At 35.4% G+C, this 21,547-nt stretch overlaps 1 protein-coding gene and 1 non-coding gene across 2 annotated transcripts in view; both read right to left on the reverse strand.

Annotated features, from left to right (window-relative positions):
• ITFG1 (integrin alpha FG-GAP repeat containing 1) overlaps window positions 1-21,547 on the reverse strand; it is a 239,460-nt gene that overhangs the window by 43,603 nt on the left and 174,310 nt on the right. Inside the window, exon 13 of the mRNA XM_030833058.2 lies at window positions 13,190-13,233. Within this exon, the coding sequence (XP_030688918.1) occupies window positions 13,190-13,233 (44 nt within the window). The remainder of the gene's footprint in view (window positions 1-13,189; window positions 13,234-21,547) is intronic.
• LOC115840335 (U6 spliceosomal RNA) lies at window positions 6,815-6,917 on the reverse strand. The gene has a single exon (XR_004034434.1). It is a non-coding gene; the product is annotated as a U6 spliceosomal RNA (small nuclear RNA).

Consider the following 21,547-nt stretch of genomic DNA (forward strand, 5'->3'; position numbering starts at 1 on the left):
TTTATTGATGCTGCCTGAGACAGTGATATCAATTTGGGCTAATAAGCGGTTGATCAAATCTTAAAAGGAAAAATGTGAATGAGATGTTCAAAGGGGACTTTGAAAAGCTCCGACATATTCCTGGAATGTGAATGAGATGTTCAAAGGGGACTCTGAAAACCTCTGATATATTTCTGGGAATCTAGAAGTCCACACATGTGTGTAACCTGTTTTCAGACAAAAGAACTGAGAAGGCCCTAATCTCTCAATCCTTTATTTAAGAAAAACTGTGTCCACTCACAGCTGACAATTAAAACTTACTGAATAAGGATTTCATGGTTATATACAATAAAGAATAAAGACTTCATAGTAATAATCCAGGAAACTCACTGGACAAACAGCAGCAATAACAACAAACTTAAGGGGGGGATTTTCAGGGTGAACACATTATTTATAATGTCCAGTTTTCAACAACAAAAAATTATGAGACACACAAACAGGAAAGTATGTTTCATACAAAGGGAAAAAAAAGCTGTCAATAGAAATTTCCCCCAAGGAAGCACAGATGTTTGACTTACTAGGTAGAGACTTTAAATCAGCTATTATAAATATGTTCAAAGAAAGTAAAGGAAATCATGTAAAGAATTTAAGGAAATTATGAGAACAATATCTCACCAAAATAGAGTATCAGTAAAGAGATATAAGTCATACACACAAAAAATCCCACACTAATTCTAGTGTACAATAACTGAAATAAAAAAATTCACTAGAGAGGCTCAATAGATTTAAATTAGCAAAAGAAGGAATCAATAAAATTGAAGATATGTCAATTCAGATTATCCAGTGTGAGAAACAGAAAGTAAAATGAGAAACATAAAGAAAATGAACAGTGCCTCAGAGACCTGTGGGGCACCATCAAGAATATCAACAATAATAGGAGTCCCAGAGGAAAGGAGGGGAGGAGAGGCAGAAAGAATATGTGATGTGACAATGTCTGAAACTGCCCAAATTTAATTAAATACATGAAACTGCACATCTAAAAGCTCAATGAACACCAAGTAGGATAAACTTGAAGAGATCCACACCAAGGTACATCATACTCAAACTGCTGAAAGCCAAAGAGAATTTTAAATGCAACAAGAGATAAGCAACTTGTTATGTACAAGGGAACCTGAATAAGATTAAAGCTGATTTCTCATCAGAAACCCAGGAGTCCAGAAGACAGTAAGATGAATATTTAAAGTGTTGAAAGGAAAAGACAGTCAACCAAGAAATCTAAAAGGTAGCAAAATTATCCTTGAAGAATGAAGGGAAAATTAACACACTGTGAGAAAAAAACTGAGAAAATTTATTATTAACACACCTAACTAACAGGAAATACTAAGGGAGTTCTTCTGGCTGAACTGAAAGTAGACAGGAACTCAAATCCACAGAAATAAATAAAAAGTATCAGTAAAGGTAACTATAGGTAAATTTACTAGATGCTATAAATGTATGTTTGTTTGTAGCTCTTTTCTCCTATCTAATTTAAAACATTACTGCATAAAGTAATAATGAAAAAACCATGTTGTTGGGCTCACAATGCATGAAGATGTAACATGTATGAAAATACAAGCACAAAGGAGGGGGGAGTAAACTGAGGCATATTGGAGCAAAGTCTGTTTATGCTACTGAAACTAAGTTGGTATTAATATGGAGTATATTGTTTTCTAAGTTACAATGGAAACTGTAATTCTGAGAGGAAACATTAAAAAAAAAATTTCAAATATAGAGTACAAAAAACAAGGGAATTAAAATCACATTCTAGAAAATATATAATACAAAAGAGAGCAGTAATGGTGGAACAGAGGAAGAAAAAAGACATAAGACATATAAGGAAAATAGCAAAATGGCAGAGATAAATCTACCTAATTAGTAATTATATTAAATGTAAATGGATTAAATAGTGCTACCAAAAGGCAGAGATTAGCAGAATAGATAGAAGAACATGATCCAAGTGTATGCTGTCTATAAAAGATACTTTAAACTCAAAAACAACAAATAGGTTGAAAGTAAGAGCATGGAAAAGATATACCATGGAAATAGTAACCAAATGAGAGCTGGAGTAGCCATACTAATAATAGACACAAACAGACTTTAAGATAAAAATGTTAGTAGAGATAAAAAAGGACAGTTTCATCAATCTATCAAGAACACATAACAATTATAAACATAAATACACCTAATAACACAGGCCTGAAATACATAAGGAATTGATGGGTGAAACAGGTAATTCAACAATAATGGTTGTTGGATACTATTATAATTATTAAAAATACAGCAGTGTCATTAATGGATAGACCAATGAAGCACAAGATCAACAAGGAAAAAGAAGACTTGAACAGCACTAGAAATCAACTAGATCTAGTAGACATGTATAGAACACTGTACCCAACTTTAGTAGAATACATCTTCTCAAGCACACATGAAACATTCTCTAAGGGGAACCATATACGAGACCATAAAACAAGTCCTAATAAATGTAAAAGCACTGAAATTGTACAAAGTATGTTTTCTGATGACAATGGAATTAAATTAGAAACCAACAACAGAAAGAAATTTGAGAAATTCACAAATGTGTGGAAATTAAACAACAGGCTTCTAAATAACCAATGGGTAATGTGACAGAGTTGGAAATGTTCACTGATATAGTTTCAAATTCCACATTACAACTAACCTTTAAGTAACTGTCACTGTTGAGTTTTGGTATACTATCAGTTATCTGAACAGGATATGAAATATTCTCTTTTTCTACTATACAGCTGTGTAAGGCTAAATTTTTTTTTTAATATTTCAACCAAAAGAATAATAAACAATGCAAAAGGAGATATGAGAATCTTTTTTTTTTTTTTAATGACAGGTACTAAGGAGATTTGAAAAAAATACAAAGGAATGTTACTCTTCACTCATTTTGTATTTTGGAAAATAGTTATTTTTCCATAAAAATAACTTTATTTTAGGTCAACATGTAATAGGTCTATTGTTTTAAAATGATTTAATAAAAACATTTAAAGTTGTTTCAGTTTTTATTTCAAATAGAGTAATACTGATAAACAAAACTCGCTTAAGAAAAACTATTTGGAGTCTTCAGAACAAGAAGTTTGAGAATTGGTACTCTGTATCATGTACATAATGAGTAATTCAATCCCTACTCTGCCTTTCCCAATGGAAATGATATGACTGGTACATGTGCCTGTGTGTTTTGGTTTCTTAACCCTTATGTCATAGCATTAAACATGTTTCAGGATTTTTCTTCCCCCTTAAATAGTGCCATTTACCTCCATATGAGTGTTTAGTACAAAATGTAGTAAATAGGGTTATACCTTCAGCAAGTGCAAAAACTTGGATAACTTTTACTTTGTATCTCTTCTAATACAGTAGAGATGCTAGGAGTATTGCTGTATCTTTTAATACCTTTCACATACCTAGGTTATATTAGTGGTGGTCCAAAGAATTTCAATTTTTATAAATTTATTATTTGGGAAGTGATTGTATCATTAAGGAATTTTCAATTTAAAAGGATTAGGGATTTCTGAAACAATTAATTCCTCTAGTTTAAGTATTTATACCCATACCTTGAATTCCTTTATGAAAACCTGAAAAGCTAATATGCCGGGAATGCAAACTATGGGAATATCAATCAGCAATAACGACAACACATCTGTGAAAATTTCACATAACTTCTTTCTTACTTCTCTGAAATACTTTTCTTAATTCTTATAGACTGAATGTTTATGCCTCCCCAAAATTAATACGTTGAAGCTCCAATCACTAATGTGATGATATGTGGAAGGTAGTTAGGGTTGGAGTCATGAGGGCAGGGTCCTCATGATGGCACTAGTGTCCTGATAAGAAGAGACACCAGAGAACTTGCTCTCTCTCTCTGTCTCCCCCTGGGCACAAAGCTAGGACAGGCCATGTGAGCACACAGTGAGAAGAAGCAAGCCAGGAAGAGGGCCTTCAACAGAACCTGACCATACTAGCACCCTGATCTCGTGATCCTGGACTTCCAGCTTCCAGAACTGTGAGAAAATAAATTCCGATTGTATTTTGTAAAGGCAGCTTGAGGTGATTAAAACAAAAATTTAAAGGCTTGTGAGTTATTCCAAATATTTCATGTCATGAGAATATTTTAGGTATTAGCTTTCCAAATTTTGAAACTAAGAATGTAGTTTTTAGAGTCAGAGAATCTGGGTTCAAATTATTCCTCTTCCACTTATTTTCTGTATAACCTTGGGCAAATTATTTAACTTTCAGTTCCCTCTACTTAAATTAGGGATAATCATAGTACCTATCTCATCGGATTGAAGTAAAGATTGAGTAAATATGTGTAAAATAATTAGATCAGTGCCTGGCACACAGTAAGTGCTCAATATGTATGCACTATTATCTTTTTACTTTGGCCAAATAAATTAATGTCTTTTTTGGTAGTGATATCTCATTTTCAATTATGTTGAACTACGAGTGAATAAAATTATTTTGATCAAAACAGAAACATTTATCAAGTTAACATTCATTTTCTTTAGTGTACTGTAGGATTCTAAAACTACAGGAATAATTTATTTGTAAGAATGTACGTTTGGATGAAATTCCACTTCTGAGTATACATAATTGCTGTGTAAGAAGACAAGGTTGTTAGCTTACAGTAATCCCTTTTCTAAAAGTCCAGTGCTGTGGTTTTCAGACTTTAGCATATATCAGAATCTCCTGGAGGGATTATTAAATTATAGATTCACTGGCTGCATACCAAGGTGTTCCTATTTGGTAGATCTTGGTGAGGCCTAGGAGTGTGCATTTCTTACAAGTTCCCAGGAGATGCACTGATGCTGGTGGTTTGTTGCGGAGCACAGGCTCAGGATGCGCAGGCTCAGCGGCCATGGCTCACGGGCCCAGCCTATCCGCGGCATGTGGGATCTTCCCGGACCGGGGCACGAACCCACGTCCCCTGCATCAGCAGGTGGACTCTCAACCACTGCGCCACCAGGGAAGCCCTCTGGTTGCTTTTTGAAGGATGGCTCAGATGACTCCAGTCAGGCCAAAAATGATGATAGCTCAACTAAAGTAACAGGATAGAGAGGAGGAACAGTTAAAGGGAGAGAATAATAATCTAGTAGATTTGAGGGGTGAGGGAAAGGAAAAGGTAACTGAGATAGGGAACATGAGAAGAGGAGTGGGTTTTTGTGGGGACACACTAGATTTCAGTTTTAGAGGTCCCTGTAAGACACTCAGATATAAAGGTCTGAAGCTTAGGAGAGACAGCTGGTAAACAGATTTGGGAGTAATCAGTATTACAAATAGAAAAAAAAGAAAAAGTCAGGGGAGAGACTGAAATACTTCAAGAGTACACATAGAGTGAGAAGAGAACTTAGGATGGAACCCTGAGACACAGCAACATTTAAAGGATGGCCAGAGGAAAAGTCCATAAAGGAACCTGGGAGAATGGCCAGAGAAGTAAAAGGGGATCAAGGAAAGGAGAGCGTAAAGGAAGCCAAGGAAAGGGAGTGTTCCTAAAATTGGTCAGCAGAATCAAGGGTAGTTTTCAGTGGCGTGACGCCAAAGGCTTGATTACAACAGCGGGTTAAGGATATGGAAGTAAACTGGAGAGATCCTACTGTACACAACTCAAGAAGTTTGGCTGGAAGAGCAAACAGGGATTAGGCAGTGGCCAGAGGGGATGTGGGGTTTTGGAAGGTACTTGTATATGCATTTATATATAGGAGAGATTTGTGCATTCTTAAATGTTGAAGAGAAGGCACTGACAGGGAAGTGGAGTTGAATACACAGGCCAGATAGAATAGGCAATGGAATGAGGTCCCTGAGAGGTATGTAGGACCCACAGCATAATTGGTGCATTAATTTTTAGTCAAGGGAAAAAGGAAAAGAGATGGGTGTGGATGAACGGATTACATTTTAGTGCTACAGAAGGCAACTGACAAACTGTTAAGCACAAGGTCCTATGCTAGGTTCTATAATACACTGGCAAGCAAAACTGATACTATCTCTGCCCTCATGGAGGTATTTAAAAGGAATGTGCACAGACTCTTTTTGTATATAGAGTATTAAAGGACTACTTCTAAACTCTTCTGCTGTTCAAACGGAAAAGTACTCATCTGCTTGCTTGTAAACTCATAATTTATAAAGTGGGAAAAGGCACCAGGCTTTGGTAAAAAGAATCACCAAGTGACAGGGAAAGAAGCTATAATCTCCACTAACACAGAGGAAGGCCAAAATATGCCTTATGCTGAGGATAAAAAATTCAAAAAATTATCTGAGTATTTAAAGAAAAAAATAGGAAATAGGAATATATTCTTCTGATTCACAGATGTTTATGGTAGCTTTCACTGAAAATATTGATATCCTCCATATTCAGATTTCATAAATTCTGTGATATGTAATAAAAAAGATTTAATATGTATTAGATAAGAAAATAAGACAAGAAAAAATCAAGAAGTCAAGTAGACCTCTAGTCCTATTCTGAAGGCAGACAGAACACCAACATTTCTCAAATATTTGGAAGTCACTGTCCTTACTAATAAAGGGATGTTATAGAGGCAGGGAAGAAACATTAACATTGACAAATAACAGCAGATACATTTTTTGAGTATTTATTGTGTATTAGGCCTCCACTGTGATTTACCTACATTAATTCCTCTAATCTTAATAAAGGTGGGAGTGTGGTAAGCAGAAAAATCATGCCCTAAAGAGGTTCACATCCTAATTCCCAGAACCTGCTAAATGTATTTCCTTATGTTGAAAATGGACTTTGCAGATGTGATTAAGGATCTTTTTTTCTCTTAAAAATATGGAACACTTCATGAATTTACATGTCATCCTTGCACAGGGGGCATGCTAATCTTCTCTGTATCCTTCCAATTTTAGTATATGTGCTGCTGAAGCAAGCATCCATGATTAAGGATCTTGAGATGGGGAGATTATCTTGGATTATCAGGGTGTGTGGGCTCAATGTAATCACAAGGGTCCTTATAAGTGAATGAGGAAGGAGAGATGGGTTAGGGTCAGTGATTGGAAGATGCTGCACTGTTGGGTTTGGAGATGGAGGAAGGGGCCATGAGCCAAGGAATGTAGGTGGCTTTAAGACATGAAAGGCAAGGCAATGGATTCTCCCCAAAGCCTCCAGAAGGAATGGAGCCCTGCAGACACCTCGATTTTAGCTCATGAAGCACAGTCAGTGTTCTGACCTCAAATGTGTAAGAATAAATCTGTGTTGTTTTAAGCCACTAATTTTATGGTTACTTTGTTAGCAGCAATAGGAAACTAATCTACGTGGGTACTATGACTTTCCCCATTATACTGATGTGGAGAAAGAGACTTAACAAGGGTTAAATAATTTCCCCAAAGTTACTGCAGATAGTTGAAGAAATTCCCATTTTACATTCTTATTTTCTCTTTGAGGTAGGAGGCAAGGTGAATTTCTAAGAACTGGAAGTTGGGATTGGCTGTAAGGGAAAATTGGGAAGAACATAAAATAGTTCTTATGAAGAATAAGAATTGCTAGCGTCATATGTAAAGTCCTTATCTCACAGTGAGGTATTTACAGAATATAAGATATGATGAATTTGCCTTAAAATAATCTAAGAGGGGCCGCAAGGGGGATAAGCAGTAGGTGGGGGCATAGGTGAAATAAGACTGGGCATATGAGGATAGTGTTAAAAGCTGGATGGTAGCATGGGCACAAGAAGTTTTATTATACTAGTGTATATTTTTATATGTATTTAAAAATTTTCCAAAAAAAGTTAAAAAATGAATTCACGGTAAAGAGCAATAAATGTCACAGAGGAAAATATCTTGAAAAAGTCATGAAGTAAGAAAACAAAAACAACTTTTAAAATAAAGCTACACTGACAGAGAACCTATCAGTGGTGCCTGAGGAAGAGTGGGATAGGGAAGGAGGTCAAGGAAAGTGGGAAGGAGGGATAGCCAAGGGGCACAAAAAAACTTTTGGATATGATATATTCATTATTTTGACATTAATTATCTATCATCTACATATCTCCATTAAGAAGGTATAGTGTATATATACATATACACTATATATGTCATAACATCAAATCGAATATATTAAATATGTGCAGTTTATTGCATGTCAATTATACTGCAATAAAGCTGTAAGAAATTAACAAACAAAATAAAGCAATACTGATAAAAATGCAAGGAGAGCTTCTTTCTGGCCCGACACGTAGAGTTTGGAAGTCATCACTGCTGTACTCACAACAAAAAAAGCTGAAGAAACTGAAAATCAACTCTGCTTTGACCCATCAGAGAACTAAGGTCATAGAGCAAACTGCTACCCTGAAAACTGGAGAGGTGGATACAGAGAATCACAGCTTACTGGGAGCAGAAGCCCAGAACCAGAAGACTGAAACTAGAGCCAGTACTGGCAGGAACACTTAAACTGTGATGGTGACATTACTGAAGAATCAGTGTGAACTAGTTTGAGAGTTCAAAACTCTGGGGGAGAAAGCGAGGCAGTCTTAGGGGAGCCACACTTTTGCAAGTTTTCCCTCCAGGAGTTCCATCAAATTCTCAAGAGGAAGATTGGGGGAAAAAACCCTCATGCTTCTAGCACAGAGAGGAAAGTAACCAGTTAAAAATATGCCCAGAGCTCTCTGTTCTCCTTCACAACAGCTTGCCCTTAAGGAAACCTATTTTACTAGAGATTAAGTAACTTGGGATTTACCAAAAACTAATCAACCCGAGGGAAAGGAAATACCTAACTTCAGCCCCCTCTAGCCTCCCTGTTTAACCTATAGAGGAGGGCAAGCTGAGAAGCACTTTCTTCAAGTCACAGCCCACACAGGCTCACTAAAAAACTGAGACACAGGATGATAGGATGCTTCTCCTACCATAGTCTTATATCTCACCACCACATCAACTGGGCTCCTGTCTAATAATGAGATTACAGTTAAAAGAACTGCAAACCTCAGACCCATTTAAAAGGAAGTCTGTAGGGTGACACAAAGACAACAGAAGAGACAAAAGAAAGACAATAGAGGAAAATTTTGCCTCTTGACAGCATAGCTACTGCAAACAGTAACACAGTCTAACTCCTAGCAGATAAACATAAAACCTCATAGTGAAGGCTTATCTACCACAGTTCCTTTCACCCAATACATCATGTCTGGCTCTCAAGAAAAAAATTTTAAGCCATGCTAAAATGCAGAAAACAAAGTTTGAATAGACAAAGCAAGCATCAGAACCAGACTCAGATACAGCAGGGATGTTGGAATTATCAGATCAGAAATTTAATATTTAATATGATAAAGGCTCTAATGGAAAAAAGCAGAGAACATGCAAGAAAAGATTGTTAATGTAGGCAGAGAGATGGAAACTCTAAGAACGAATCAAAAGGAAATGGTAGAAATAAAAAATACCGCAATAAAAATGAAGAATGCCTTTGATGTGCTCATCAGTAGACTGGACACAGAAGATGAAAGGATCAGTAAATTTGAAGATATATCAATAGAAACCTCGAAAACTGAACTGCAAAGAGAAAAACTAATGAAAATTTGGAAAAGAATATCCATGAACAATTACACAAAGGTTACATACACAAAGGTGTAACATATGTGTTGTGGGACTACCAAAAGGAAAAGAAGAAGGGACTTCACTGGTGGTGTGGTGGTTAAGAATCCACCAGCCAATGCAGGGGACACGGGTTCAAGCCCTGGTGCAGGAAGATCCCACATGCTGCAGAGCAACTAAGCCTGTGAGCCACAACTACTGAGCCTGTGCTCTACGGCTCGTGAGCCACAACTACTGAGCCCGTGTGCCAGAAATACTGAAGCCTGCGTGCCTAGAGCCCATGCTCCACAACAACAGAAGCCACCATAATGAGAAGCCTGCGCACTGCAATGAAGAGTAGCCCCCACTTGCTGCAACTAGAGAAAGCCCATGTGCAGCAAAGAAGACCCAATGCAGCCAAAAATAAATAAATAAATTTATAAAAAAAAAAAAAGGAAAAGGAGAGAAAAGATCAGAAGAAATATTTGAAGAAATAATATAAGAATTTTCCAAAATTAGTGACAGACATCAAACTGCAGATCCAGGAAGCTTAGAGAACACCAAACAGCAAAAATACCTAAAAATCTATACCTATGCATTTCATACTGAATCAGCAGAAAATCAAAGACACAGAGGAAATCCTGAAAGTAACCTGGGAAAATGAATGGGAGAAAAGGGTGTCTAGGGATCCATATAAGATTATGATACAATTAGGAATGCTCATTTGAGGTTGATGACTATGAATCACTGGTGGTGACAATATTCAGGGCTGTATATTTCTCTTTAGAAATGCCCAGTAGCTTAGATCTAGGAGTGAACAAGAAAGATAGCTGGATTAACAACCCAGGGTTGTAATTTTGCCAGGCAGGTAGAGTAAAAAGAAGAGTGCTTTATGGGAGTTAAAGGTAGTGAAGTGATGGTTGATATACGGTAGCTAAATAACGAGGTAAAGAAAACAGGTTGATACAGGTCAAGAAACAAATAGACTTAAAGTTGAATAGGTATAGTTATAATAACAAGAGTGAGAGGGCTGGAAAAATAGTTTTTGAGAGTTGATGGATGGTACTGAGATTTCAAAAGTAAAACATTTCTGGTAGATAAGGTTCACCACATGGCCACGGGAGTGAGTAGCCATAGTTGAATGAAAATGAAAGACTCTGGGGTTTTCAGCATGGAAATAAAGGAATTTGGGTGAGATTAGTTGCTGATTTGAATATTATTTCCTCTCTCCATATATCAGATAGGTTGCCTGTAGCAGGTGGGAATATATAGGCAACAGAAGAGCATTTATTCAACTCATAATTTAACTCAAGTGATAAAGAATATCATATGGTATGCACATTTTCCCTCTTAGTCTCACACTGGGTCATATCTTACATAACAGACTATGATCAAGTGGATCTGATGTCAAAACAATATGAAGAAACCTCACTTTATCATGAAATAATTTTACAAGTGGGAATACATTTGATATATGGAAAACTGGGGGAGTATAGTGTGGATTTGTTTCTTTTAGGTTGTTATAAAATTGTGATCTATGACATCAGTGGGAAAGGAAAATGATAGATGTGAAGGGCAGTTTGACAGGACCTGAACTTCAAAGAAAGTAATAAATGGATGAATGGGAGGCAGATGTATCAGCTGCAGAAAAGCCCAAAGGTGCTGGACTGTTAGGGTAATCACTGTAAGAATGTGCATGCTGCACTTTACTTACATGACTTTCTAAATGACTCTGTTCTCCATATGATAGAAGTGACTTTTAGTTTAAGATAAGGAGAAGGGGAGCATTAGTGATCTTAGAACTAAAACCTGCCTTAAGCAAACAGCCTTCCCTATCAAATTTTCTGCTAGAACTTGTGGGTAAAATGAGTGGGTTCAATTTCAACTTTTTAAAAGTTCTTTGCTTGACGAGGTAATGAAAGAGCCACATGATGGGAATATGGTCAATCAGAGAAAAGGAGAGGAACAAAGGGTCTGAATATTTCACAAACTGGGTAGACAATACCTGAACAACCAAGTTAATCTTTGGCCTCCAATTAATCAGACTTGCACTTGATTTAAAAAAATAGGCTTTATTTTTATAGCACTTTTAGATTCACAGCAAAATTAAGTGAAAGGTATAAAGAGTTCTGACATACCCTCTGCATCTCTCCTCCTCAGACTCTCCCCTATTATATCTACATTTTTATAATGATATGAAAGCAGATAGGTTTGACCAGGCACTCATATAGTTCACAGTGGATGTGGTGACACAGTCCAGACCTTCCCTTCAGGACTGAGGCAATATTCCCCGAGCTGCTCCAAGTGTTGGTTGCTGATAGCTCACAGCAGCTAGGTTCTTACCTAAAAATTGTTCTCAGCCAAAGGGAGCTGCCTTGTACAAATTATAACCCCTTCCTGGGGACTGCCTGCATGCAGTGTCTAATGCAGAATACAAAGGTATGGCCCTTTTGCTTCAATCTGGGCCATCTTAGAAAAACCAGCCTTGCTTCACATCTGATAGACCTGCTTTTCTCACTACTCCAGAAGCCTTGCTCTCACGAATAGTCTAGATTAAATCTTTGCACGCAAATCTCTGGGTCAGGGTCTGCTTCCACATGTCTTAAATATGGGAAGTTTCCCAACCATACATAAAACATTGATAATGAAGCAGTGCTTTAAAGGTGTAGTAAAAATATGACAATATAATCAGAACACCTAGTTCTGTGTTCTAGTTCCACTACTTAATGGCTCTATGATTTTGGATAATTTATTTCTCTGAGCCTCAAGTTTCCTCATCTTTAAATGGGGGATAATTCCTTATGTAACAAGGGTTACTATGAGGGCTCAAATTGGGATATACCAACACAAACACAAACACACACACACATGCTCATGCTTTCAAATATAATGTAATATTCTTATTATAATTGACATGAACTGGCAATTTCAAAACCTAAGCCTAATTATTTTCACATTCTGTTATTTCATGGAAACATTCCATTAGACAGCTAGCCAATATTAAGATTAAACCAAAAAAATTCATTAATTGTTTACTATATGCTTGACCCTGTGCTATGAACGAGGTATACAATGATGGCATGGTTCTTGACCTCAAAGGATTACAGCCTGGGGAGAGGCATTAAATATAAACAGATAAAGTGTGATCAAGCATTACATATGCCAAGGGACTTCCCTGGTGGTCCAGTGGTTAAGAATCTGCCTTCCAATGTAGGGGATGTGGGTTCGACCCCTGGTTGGGGAACTAAGATACCACATGCCATGGGGCAACTATGCCTGCATGCTTTAGAAAGATCCGGTGTGCTGCAACTAAGACCTGATGCAGCCAAATAATTAATAAATAAATAAATAATTAAAAAGGTATTATATATGCCAAAATGGCAGCAGTATGCCCAGAAATAGTGGGAGGTGTGTTCATTTTTCCAAGAGTATCAGAAAAGACTTCATTAAGGAAGTGAACCTTGAGGTGAGACAGTTTTTAGGAAAGGTACTTTATTCCCAGTAAACTTTACTTGAGCACTGAAGGATACTTTAATCACTTCTAAAAGTAACATCAATTTGATTTAACCTATAACAACTATTTTGTGTGTATCTATCATGCAGAGAACTTTCACAGAAATATTTACAACTGAAAGTTAAGGTTACTTACTGTTATCTTACGAGGACATTCATTAGGACAGAGACCACTAAGAACTGTGGAAAAATTAAAAAAAGCCTATTATTACTGTTATAATATTAATATGCCCTATTGATTCATGGTCAAGCAAAAACCAATTCAATTTCTTTAGATCTGAGTAAATTAAATTTCTTTTGTTCACTTTAGGCCAATATTTCAAAAGCCTTTATTAAGCAGTCAAGCTGCTGCCATTTTGTGGAATATATAGATGATATAATTAATTATGGTTATAATATCATACCTACTGTTGGTTCTATTTTCCAATTGGTTAGCTACATTCCAAGGATGACTTAGAATCTGACAGAGAATTGCCAAATGCAAACCAATTAAAATTTATACTGAAAAAAACAAAATAGAACATTTAACACTTCATATCAAACTAGACTATTTCAATTTATCTAGTCAAATTTTCTGGGTAAAAAAGTTTGGGCTCCCTTGATAACTTTTATGGAGAACATAACTATAAAATAATTGATGGGTCTATAACAAAAATAATTTAATGACATATTTATTCTATAATTACCAAAAAAGAAAAGGTTAGGATATCTGAACATTCTTTCTATAACTAACATGTATTTTGAAACATAACTACACTCATGTGAAGTAATTCCTTTATAAGAAGGCAGACTTTATGTGCTATTAAATATGCTATATGTTATAAATTTAAGGAAGACAGCTGATAATACTGTTCAGTAAGCATGAACTGTACCAATAATAATTGTGATTATTGGTTAGTTCAAATATATCTATAGGAAAATTGTTCCTTATGTTGATTTATATTTTACAAATGTGAAATGATAATCATTCTAATACAAATATTATACTTAGGCAGGGTACATAAACTGCAAAGGCATGAGAAATGAACATGACAAATTTCATCACATAAGAAGATACTTGTTTATTTACTATAGTACGTTTATATTAAATTCAACCTGAGGAAACAGTGAAATAAATGTTTCATACTTGCAAATCAGTTTTCAATGTTTAAGTTCCTTACCCCAGCATAGTGCCTAGTTATCACTCTTTTATTCTCAAACACTCCATGACCTTACTTCTCCCTCTCCTTTGTTCCTCTTCCCTCAACTCTGGGCAGACACTGGTACTTCTTTTTCACTTGTCCCCAAATGATTTTCCTAAACCTTCATTAAAACATTATCTTGCTAAACAGTATATTATTTACTCAAAAGTCTGTCTTTGTACCAGTATGTAAGCTCTGCATAGTTTTTTTTATCATTTTTTCAGGCCTAGCCAAATGTATTTGCTCAATAAATACTTGTTAAAGGAGGGAAAAGATGGATTATTCAATAAATGGTACTGGATAACTGGCTACTTGGAGGAAAATAAAGTTAGACTTTGATTCATAACATGAAAATTACATTTGGCAAAGACACTACTAATATAAAGAACTCTTACACTACAGTGATAAAAAGACAACCCAATTAAAAAATGGGCAAAGGACCTGAACAGGTATTTTTCCAAAGATGATGCAGACATATAAAAAGCTCATGAAAAGATGCTCAGCATCATTATCATGGAAATGCTAACCAAAACCACAACGAGACGTACACAATTCACAATATCCAAGAGGTGGAAGCAACCCAAATCAATGTCCATTGGCAGATGAATGAATAAACAAAATGTGGTACACACTCACAATGGAATATTATTCAACTTTAAAAAGGGAAGAAATCCTGTCACATGTTACAACATGGATGAACTTTGAGGACATTATGCTAAGCAAGCCAGTAATAAAAAGACAAATACTCTATGATATCACCTACATGAGGTGTCTAAACTTGTCAAATTCAAAGAAACAAAGTAGAACGGTGGTTACCAGGGGTTGACGGGAAGGGAAAAAGGGCAGTTGTTAAATGGGTACAGAGTTTCAGATCTGCAAGATGAAAAAGTTCTGGAGATCTGTTTCACAACAATGTGAATATACTTAACATCACTGAACTATACTTAAACATGGTTAAGATAGTAAATTTTATGTTACATGTTTTTTTAACCACACACACAAAAATGGTTAAGATTGTAAAAATAAACAAAACAAACCCACAATGAGACACCATTTCACACCCATTAGGATGGGTATAATCAAAGAGTCAGATAAAAACAAATTTGGGTGAAGATGTGGAGAAACTGGACCCTCCTACATTTCTGGTGGGAATGTAAAATGGTCCAGCTGCTTTGGAAAACAGTCTGGCAATTTCTTAAAAAGATAAACAAAGAGTTCCTATTTAACCCAGCAATTCCACTCTTAGGTATATATCAAGAGGAATTAAAATATATGTCCACACAAAAACTTGTACATGAATGTTCACAACAGTATTATTCATGATAGCCAAAAAGTAGAAACCATCCAAATGTCCATCAACTGATGGATAAACAAAATGTGGCAGGTATATTCATATAGTGGGATATTTGACAATTAAAAGGAATAAAGTACTGATGCTACAACACAGATGGATCTTGAAAACATTATGCTAAGTGGAAGAAGTCAGTCACAAAAGATCACATATTATATGAACCCATTTATATGAAATATTCAGGATAGACAAATCTATGGATACAGAAAGTAGTGGCTGCCTGGGGATGGGGATTGAGGGTGGTAGCTAAAGGGTACAGGGTTTCAGGATCATTGGTAGCTCTATTTTTACTTTTGTCATACTGAGTGAATTAAGTCAGAGAAAGAAATATCGTATGATATCGCTTACATGAGGAATCTAAAAAGAAATGATACAAATGAACTTATTTACAAAACAGAAACAGACTCACAGACTTAGAGAATAACTTATGGTTACGGGGTGGGGGTGGTGAGGGTGAGAGGACGGGATAGTTAGGGAGTGTGGGATTGACATGTACACACTGCTATATTTAAAATGGATAGCCAACAAGAACATACTGTGTAACACAGGGAACTCTGCTTAATATTATGTAACAACTTAAATGGGAAAAGAATTTGAAAAAGAATAGATAGATACATGTATAACTGAGTCACTTTGCTGTACACCTGAAACTATCACAACATTGTTAATCAACTATACTCCAATATAAAATAAAAAGTTAAAAAAATAAAAAATAGAAAAGGGTACAGGGTTTCTTCTGTGGTGATGAAAACGTTCTACAACTGATTGTGGTCATGTTGGTACAATTCTGTAAATATACTAAAAGCTATTGAATTGTATACTTGAAACAGGCAAATGGTATGGTATGTAAATTATATCTCAATAAAGCTGTTATAAAATTTAAAAAATACCATAAAATTAAAAAAAAAAACTAATGACAAGGGGCTGTGAACTTTAAAAAATATACATTACAAAGAGATACTATTGCCAATATACAAAGAGCTTCCAGATATGGGTTAGAAGATGATAATCCAATAAAAACAAAGGATATCAAGAAGCAATATCCAGAAGAGAGAAGTACAAATAATCAAAAAACCAGGAAGAAAGACACTCAACCTCACTAGGCAGGAAAAAAATCAATTTTATACCTAACAGAAAGGCAAAAAATGAAAGACCAATAAAAATGTCTGTAGGAAAAACAGAATCAAAGATAAATGACAAACTATGAAGAATATTTACAACATATATCACAAAGGATTAATTTCCCTAATATATACTATGGTACATTTATAAATCAATAAGCAAATGAAAAAGGACAAGGACCATTCATAGAAATAAAAATACAAATGGCTCTTGAACATATGGAAAGATGCTGAACTTTACTCAGTATAAGAAAAATGCAAAATAAGACAATACTTTCACTTTACAACTGGCAAAACTTAAAAAGTTTAATAATCCATTGGGTTGGTGAAGGTATTAGGAAATGTGCATTCTCCTACACTGTAAGTGGAAGTTTAAACTGATACGATTTCTATGAAGGGACACATGTTAAAAAGTTCAAAACCAGGCAGAATTAATCTAAGGTGCTGGAAATTAAATTAGTGGTTACCTGTAGGTGAACTGGGTCAGTAATGAAAAGGGTGGGCATGAGGAAGCTTCTGGTTGCTGGTATCATGTTTTTCCTGATCTGGGTGTACTTACATGTGTGCATTTACTTTGTCAAAATTTATACACCTGTGTACTTATGTACACTTTTCTGTAAGTATATTTCAATAGAGCATATTTAAAAAGTGTACATGTATTATTTTTTAGTAATTCCATTTTTAGGAATTTATTCTATAGGCTATTCACTGTGGCGTTAATTATAATAAAAAGAGACTGAAAATAAGCTGGTATCTGTCAATAAGAAACTCATTAAATTATGTTGTATCCATACACATGATACTATTCAGTAGTTAAAATGAGGTAGCTCTAGATTATATTGTTATGGTATAATCTCCAAGATATATTGTTAAGTGGAGAAAACAAAGTCTAGAACTACCATTTATGTAAAATAAAAGCATATAAACATATGTGCTTGTATGTGTTTAAGATATCTTAGACAGACACAAAGAAGAGGTTGCTTTTGGGGAAAAGAACTGGACCACTGGGAAACATGGGTAAAAAAGCGACTTACTTTTCACTATTAGACTCTTCTGTATTTTTTCACCATTTGCATGTACTACTTATTTTAAAAACAAATTTGTTACAGAAATAAAAATTTAGAGCTCTCAGATGAATATGTGGTAAACTGGACAGTGTTATGCTGATGGGATATAAACGTCTATGACTGTTGGGAAAGGTAATTCGGCATTATCTATTAACACTAAAAACATAGCCCCTCAACTCATCAATTTCATGTATATGAAATATTGGAAACTATCTATGTGTCCACTAAGAGAGAAAATGCTAAATAAATTATGGAACATCTATAGTACTATGGAATGACATGGAACTATTAAAACAATGAGAGAGACCTGTTAAGTGCTGACATGAAAGGGTGTTTATACTCTCTTGCTAAGGTAAAAAAATAAGACAAAGGCAGATATGTTCAGTAAGATTCTATTTACAAATGTATGTGTTAGATGAATTTCATAGACATACTACTGAACAAAAGAAGTCAGACACAAAGAGTACATACCATCTGATTACATTTATATGACAGTTAGAAAAGGAAAAACTAATCTATGGTGACAGAGATCAGAACAGTGGTTATACTTTTGCAGGGGAACATGAAGGACCCTTCTGGGGTACTGGAAATATTTTATCTTGATTGGAGTGTGGCTACAAGGGAGTATACCTATGTAAAATCTCACCAAGCTATACGCTTTAACCTTATTTTCTCTGTACATCCATTGCTACAACTTTCTTTCTACTGTCTTATCAGCTCACACCTGGATGACTGGTGTATTCCAGTGGTTACCCTCAGCCTGACCTCTCAGGTCAGAACACCTATTTCTTTTGATGAACCTCTATTTTTTTCTTCTGAACATTGCTGCAAAATCCATCTTCTTAAACTACACATTTGATCATAGACTCTCTTTGATGAAGAGAGTAAACAGTAAGTGTAATGGTAAGTTTTATGTGTCAACTTGGCTGGGTCATGAGGTGCCCAGATATTTGGTTAAATATTATTCTAGGTGTTTCTGTGAGGGTGTTTTTGGATAAGATTAACATTTAATCAGTAAACTGAGTAAAACAGATTGCTCTTCATAATGTGTGTGGGCCTCATCTAACCAGTAGAAGGCCTGAAGAGAACAAAAGCCAGACCCTCTCTTGAGTAAGAATTCTCCTGTCTGATGGCCCTCAAACTAGAACATTAGCTTTTCCTGCCTGATGAACTGGACATCAGTTCTTCCTGGTTCTACAACTGCCTGCTGGCCTTTTGACTCAAACTTGGACATTGGCTCTGCAGATTTTGTACTTGCCAGCCTCTGTAACTGCATGAATTAATTCCTTGTAATAAATCTCTCTCTCTCTTTCTTTTTCTCTGTATTCTATTGGTGCTGCTTCTCTGGAGAATCCTGACTAATTCAGTAAGTATCTGCAGTTATTGTATCACAATGATTGATTTGCGGATACTGAAAAATCCTTGCATCCTTGGGATAAATCCCACTTGATCATGGTGTATGATTCTTTTAATGTATTGTTGGATTCGAATTGCTTGTATTTTGCTGAGGATTTTTGCATCTATGCTCATCAGTGATATTGGCCTGTAATTATCTTTTTTTAGTGGTATCTTTGTCTGGTTTTGGTATCAGGGTGATGGTGGCCTCATAGAATGAGTTTGGGAGTCTTCCTTCCTCTGCAATTTTTTTAGCCCATGTATTCTTAAAGATATTTAAAGTATAAAACCTTGGCTTCTAGCTTTGTGATTCACTTTACATTAGCTACTTTATACAAATGCCAAAACCAAAAAACTGCAATAATTGTGCATAAATACTGTAACACCAAACCAATGTGCAGGTTGGGACAAGGATGAGTAGAATAAAGTCAAAGCTATAAAGGTCAATACTGTATAATGGTTTTAGTAGCATTTAAAATGAAAAATCCTTGCCTGGATTATGGGTGACTGTTCACATTCAGTCTCTGAAAATGTCTTTAGTTTTTGTTTAAGACACATGAATCCTAAGCAAATATTATAATCAAATATCACGTGTAAAATAAAGATCCCCATCCTACCCATTCTTGTCATTTAGACATTATTTTAGACTCTATATGGAAAACTTCTTTTGTCTGTTATTGATTACCTACCTTTCATTCATTATTTTTTAAATTAAAAAATCCTATGCTTAATGAAATATATTTTAAGACATACCAGTACTCAGAAAATATATTAGCCTATGTACAACTTTCTGAAAATCTCTTGAGGAAGCATTCCATCAAAATAAATAGGAATTCGAGTCAATAAAGGTAAAGACGTGGTATATATGTAAATGGTGACAATAAAGCCAGTAAAACTTGTTAAGTTTAAATAATCATTGATAACACGGTTGTAACTGTTACCAAATCAGTCATCCAGAAATAAACTTCCACAGTATTTCAACAAAATCTGGAAGAAGGCAGGGGAATAAAAGCTTTTGAAAGGTCTCATCTTATTTGGGTAGTGAAAGGTGAAGATACTGTTACAATTTTAAAAATCCAAGGAAATACAGGTTCACATATGTTTGTTAGAAATCTGCGTTAAGTACTAGTAGAATCAGAATGCAGAACCTCTAATGTATCTGACAGGAATAAGAGAAACAAATTAGAGCTAGGAGCTAGTTCTGATTCAGGGGAGCTAGGGAACCCCTCCAATTCCACAACACACAGAGTCCCCTGTGTGAAGAGCATTCTGTAGATCTGTGGTGTTGTGGGAATCAGTGAGGGAGCAGGCAGAAGGATAGCATTACCTTTCCCTAGCCACACACAGAAGCTTAGGTACCCGAATTTCCTTAACTGAGACAGTGACATTTAACATAGGCTGGTTTGAGCATTAGAGTAACAGTTACTTTAGAGCAAAATCAACTCTGGACATTGTAGATGGCTTTGAAAGGGTAACTATATACTAGTAACTGTCTGCTTAAGGAAAACAAGTAACAATCAAAGGAAAGAGTGGAAGAGCATCTCAAGACAACTAGAAGGTTATTTTTCACAAATAATTGCTCTAAATTATCTCATTACCCATGACCTTTCTATAAAGCATGTTATTAACATTTATGTTAATATCCATAAGTGCAAAGTTATCTTGCTTTCTAAAACTAAAACTTCCTACATCAAATTGGCTATCTCTGGGTCTGAGCTTGGTAATGTTTGGAGAAAACTTTCCTTGGGATACTGTTAAGGTGATGGCAGTGCTACCCAGTGATACCCATCCTTGACTTAGGTTAGGAAGTTACAGGCCACAGACTCTCAAGAGACTCTTGGGTTTTTAAAATTTTTACGTGTAATTTTTCAAACATAAACAAAATTTTTATGTTGCCTGGATTATGTATGAATCCCACTCATACTTCACATAACTTCAACTGTCAACAACACATGGCCAAAGTCATTTCACCTATACTCCATTTCCCACTTGCCTGGATTAAAGAAAAACCTCAGATATGTCATTTCATTTTCAAGTAGTTTGTTGTATCATTACTTGATTCTTTAAAGAAGCTTACTTTTTCTTGAGAAGCTCTGAAATAGCCAAATAATACCCCCTTCAAAATCATAAAGAACAGGAGACAGTCATATGGATTAAAAGTACAGAAATGGTTAGACTCATAATACCAGTATTGTGTGGCTACAGTAGTAATGAAGACGGGGAAATACTCTTAGTTCATTCAAATAAGAGTGAATTTGCTGGTTAGAAAAGAAAATTACATTTTCTGTCATTTTCATTTCTCAAAATAAATCTCTCAACACTCATTCATTATTCTGTCGCTTTTCTGTGTTCAGCTATTTATGACCGCTTCAAAACTGT

The sequence above is a fragment of the Globicephala melas genome, chromosome 19 (genome assembly GCF_963455315.2).
Source record: "Globicephala melas chromosome 19, mGloMel1.2, whole genome shotgun sequence".
NCBI lineage: Eukaryota > Metazoa > Chordata > Mammalia > Artiodactyla > Delphinidae > Globicephala > Globicephala melas.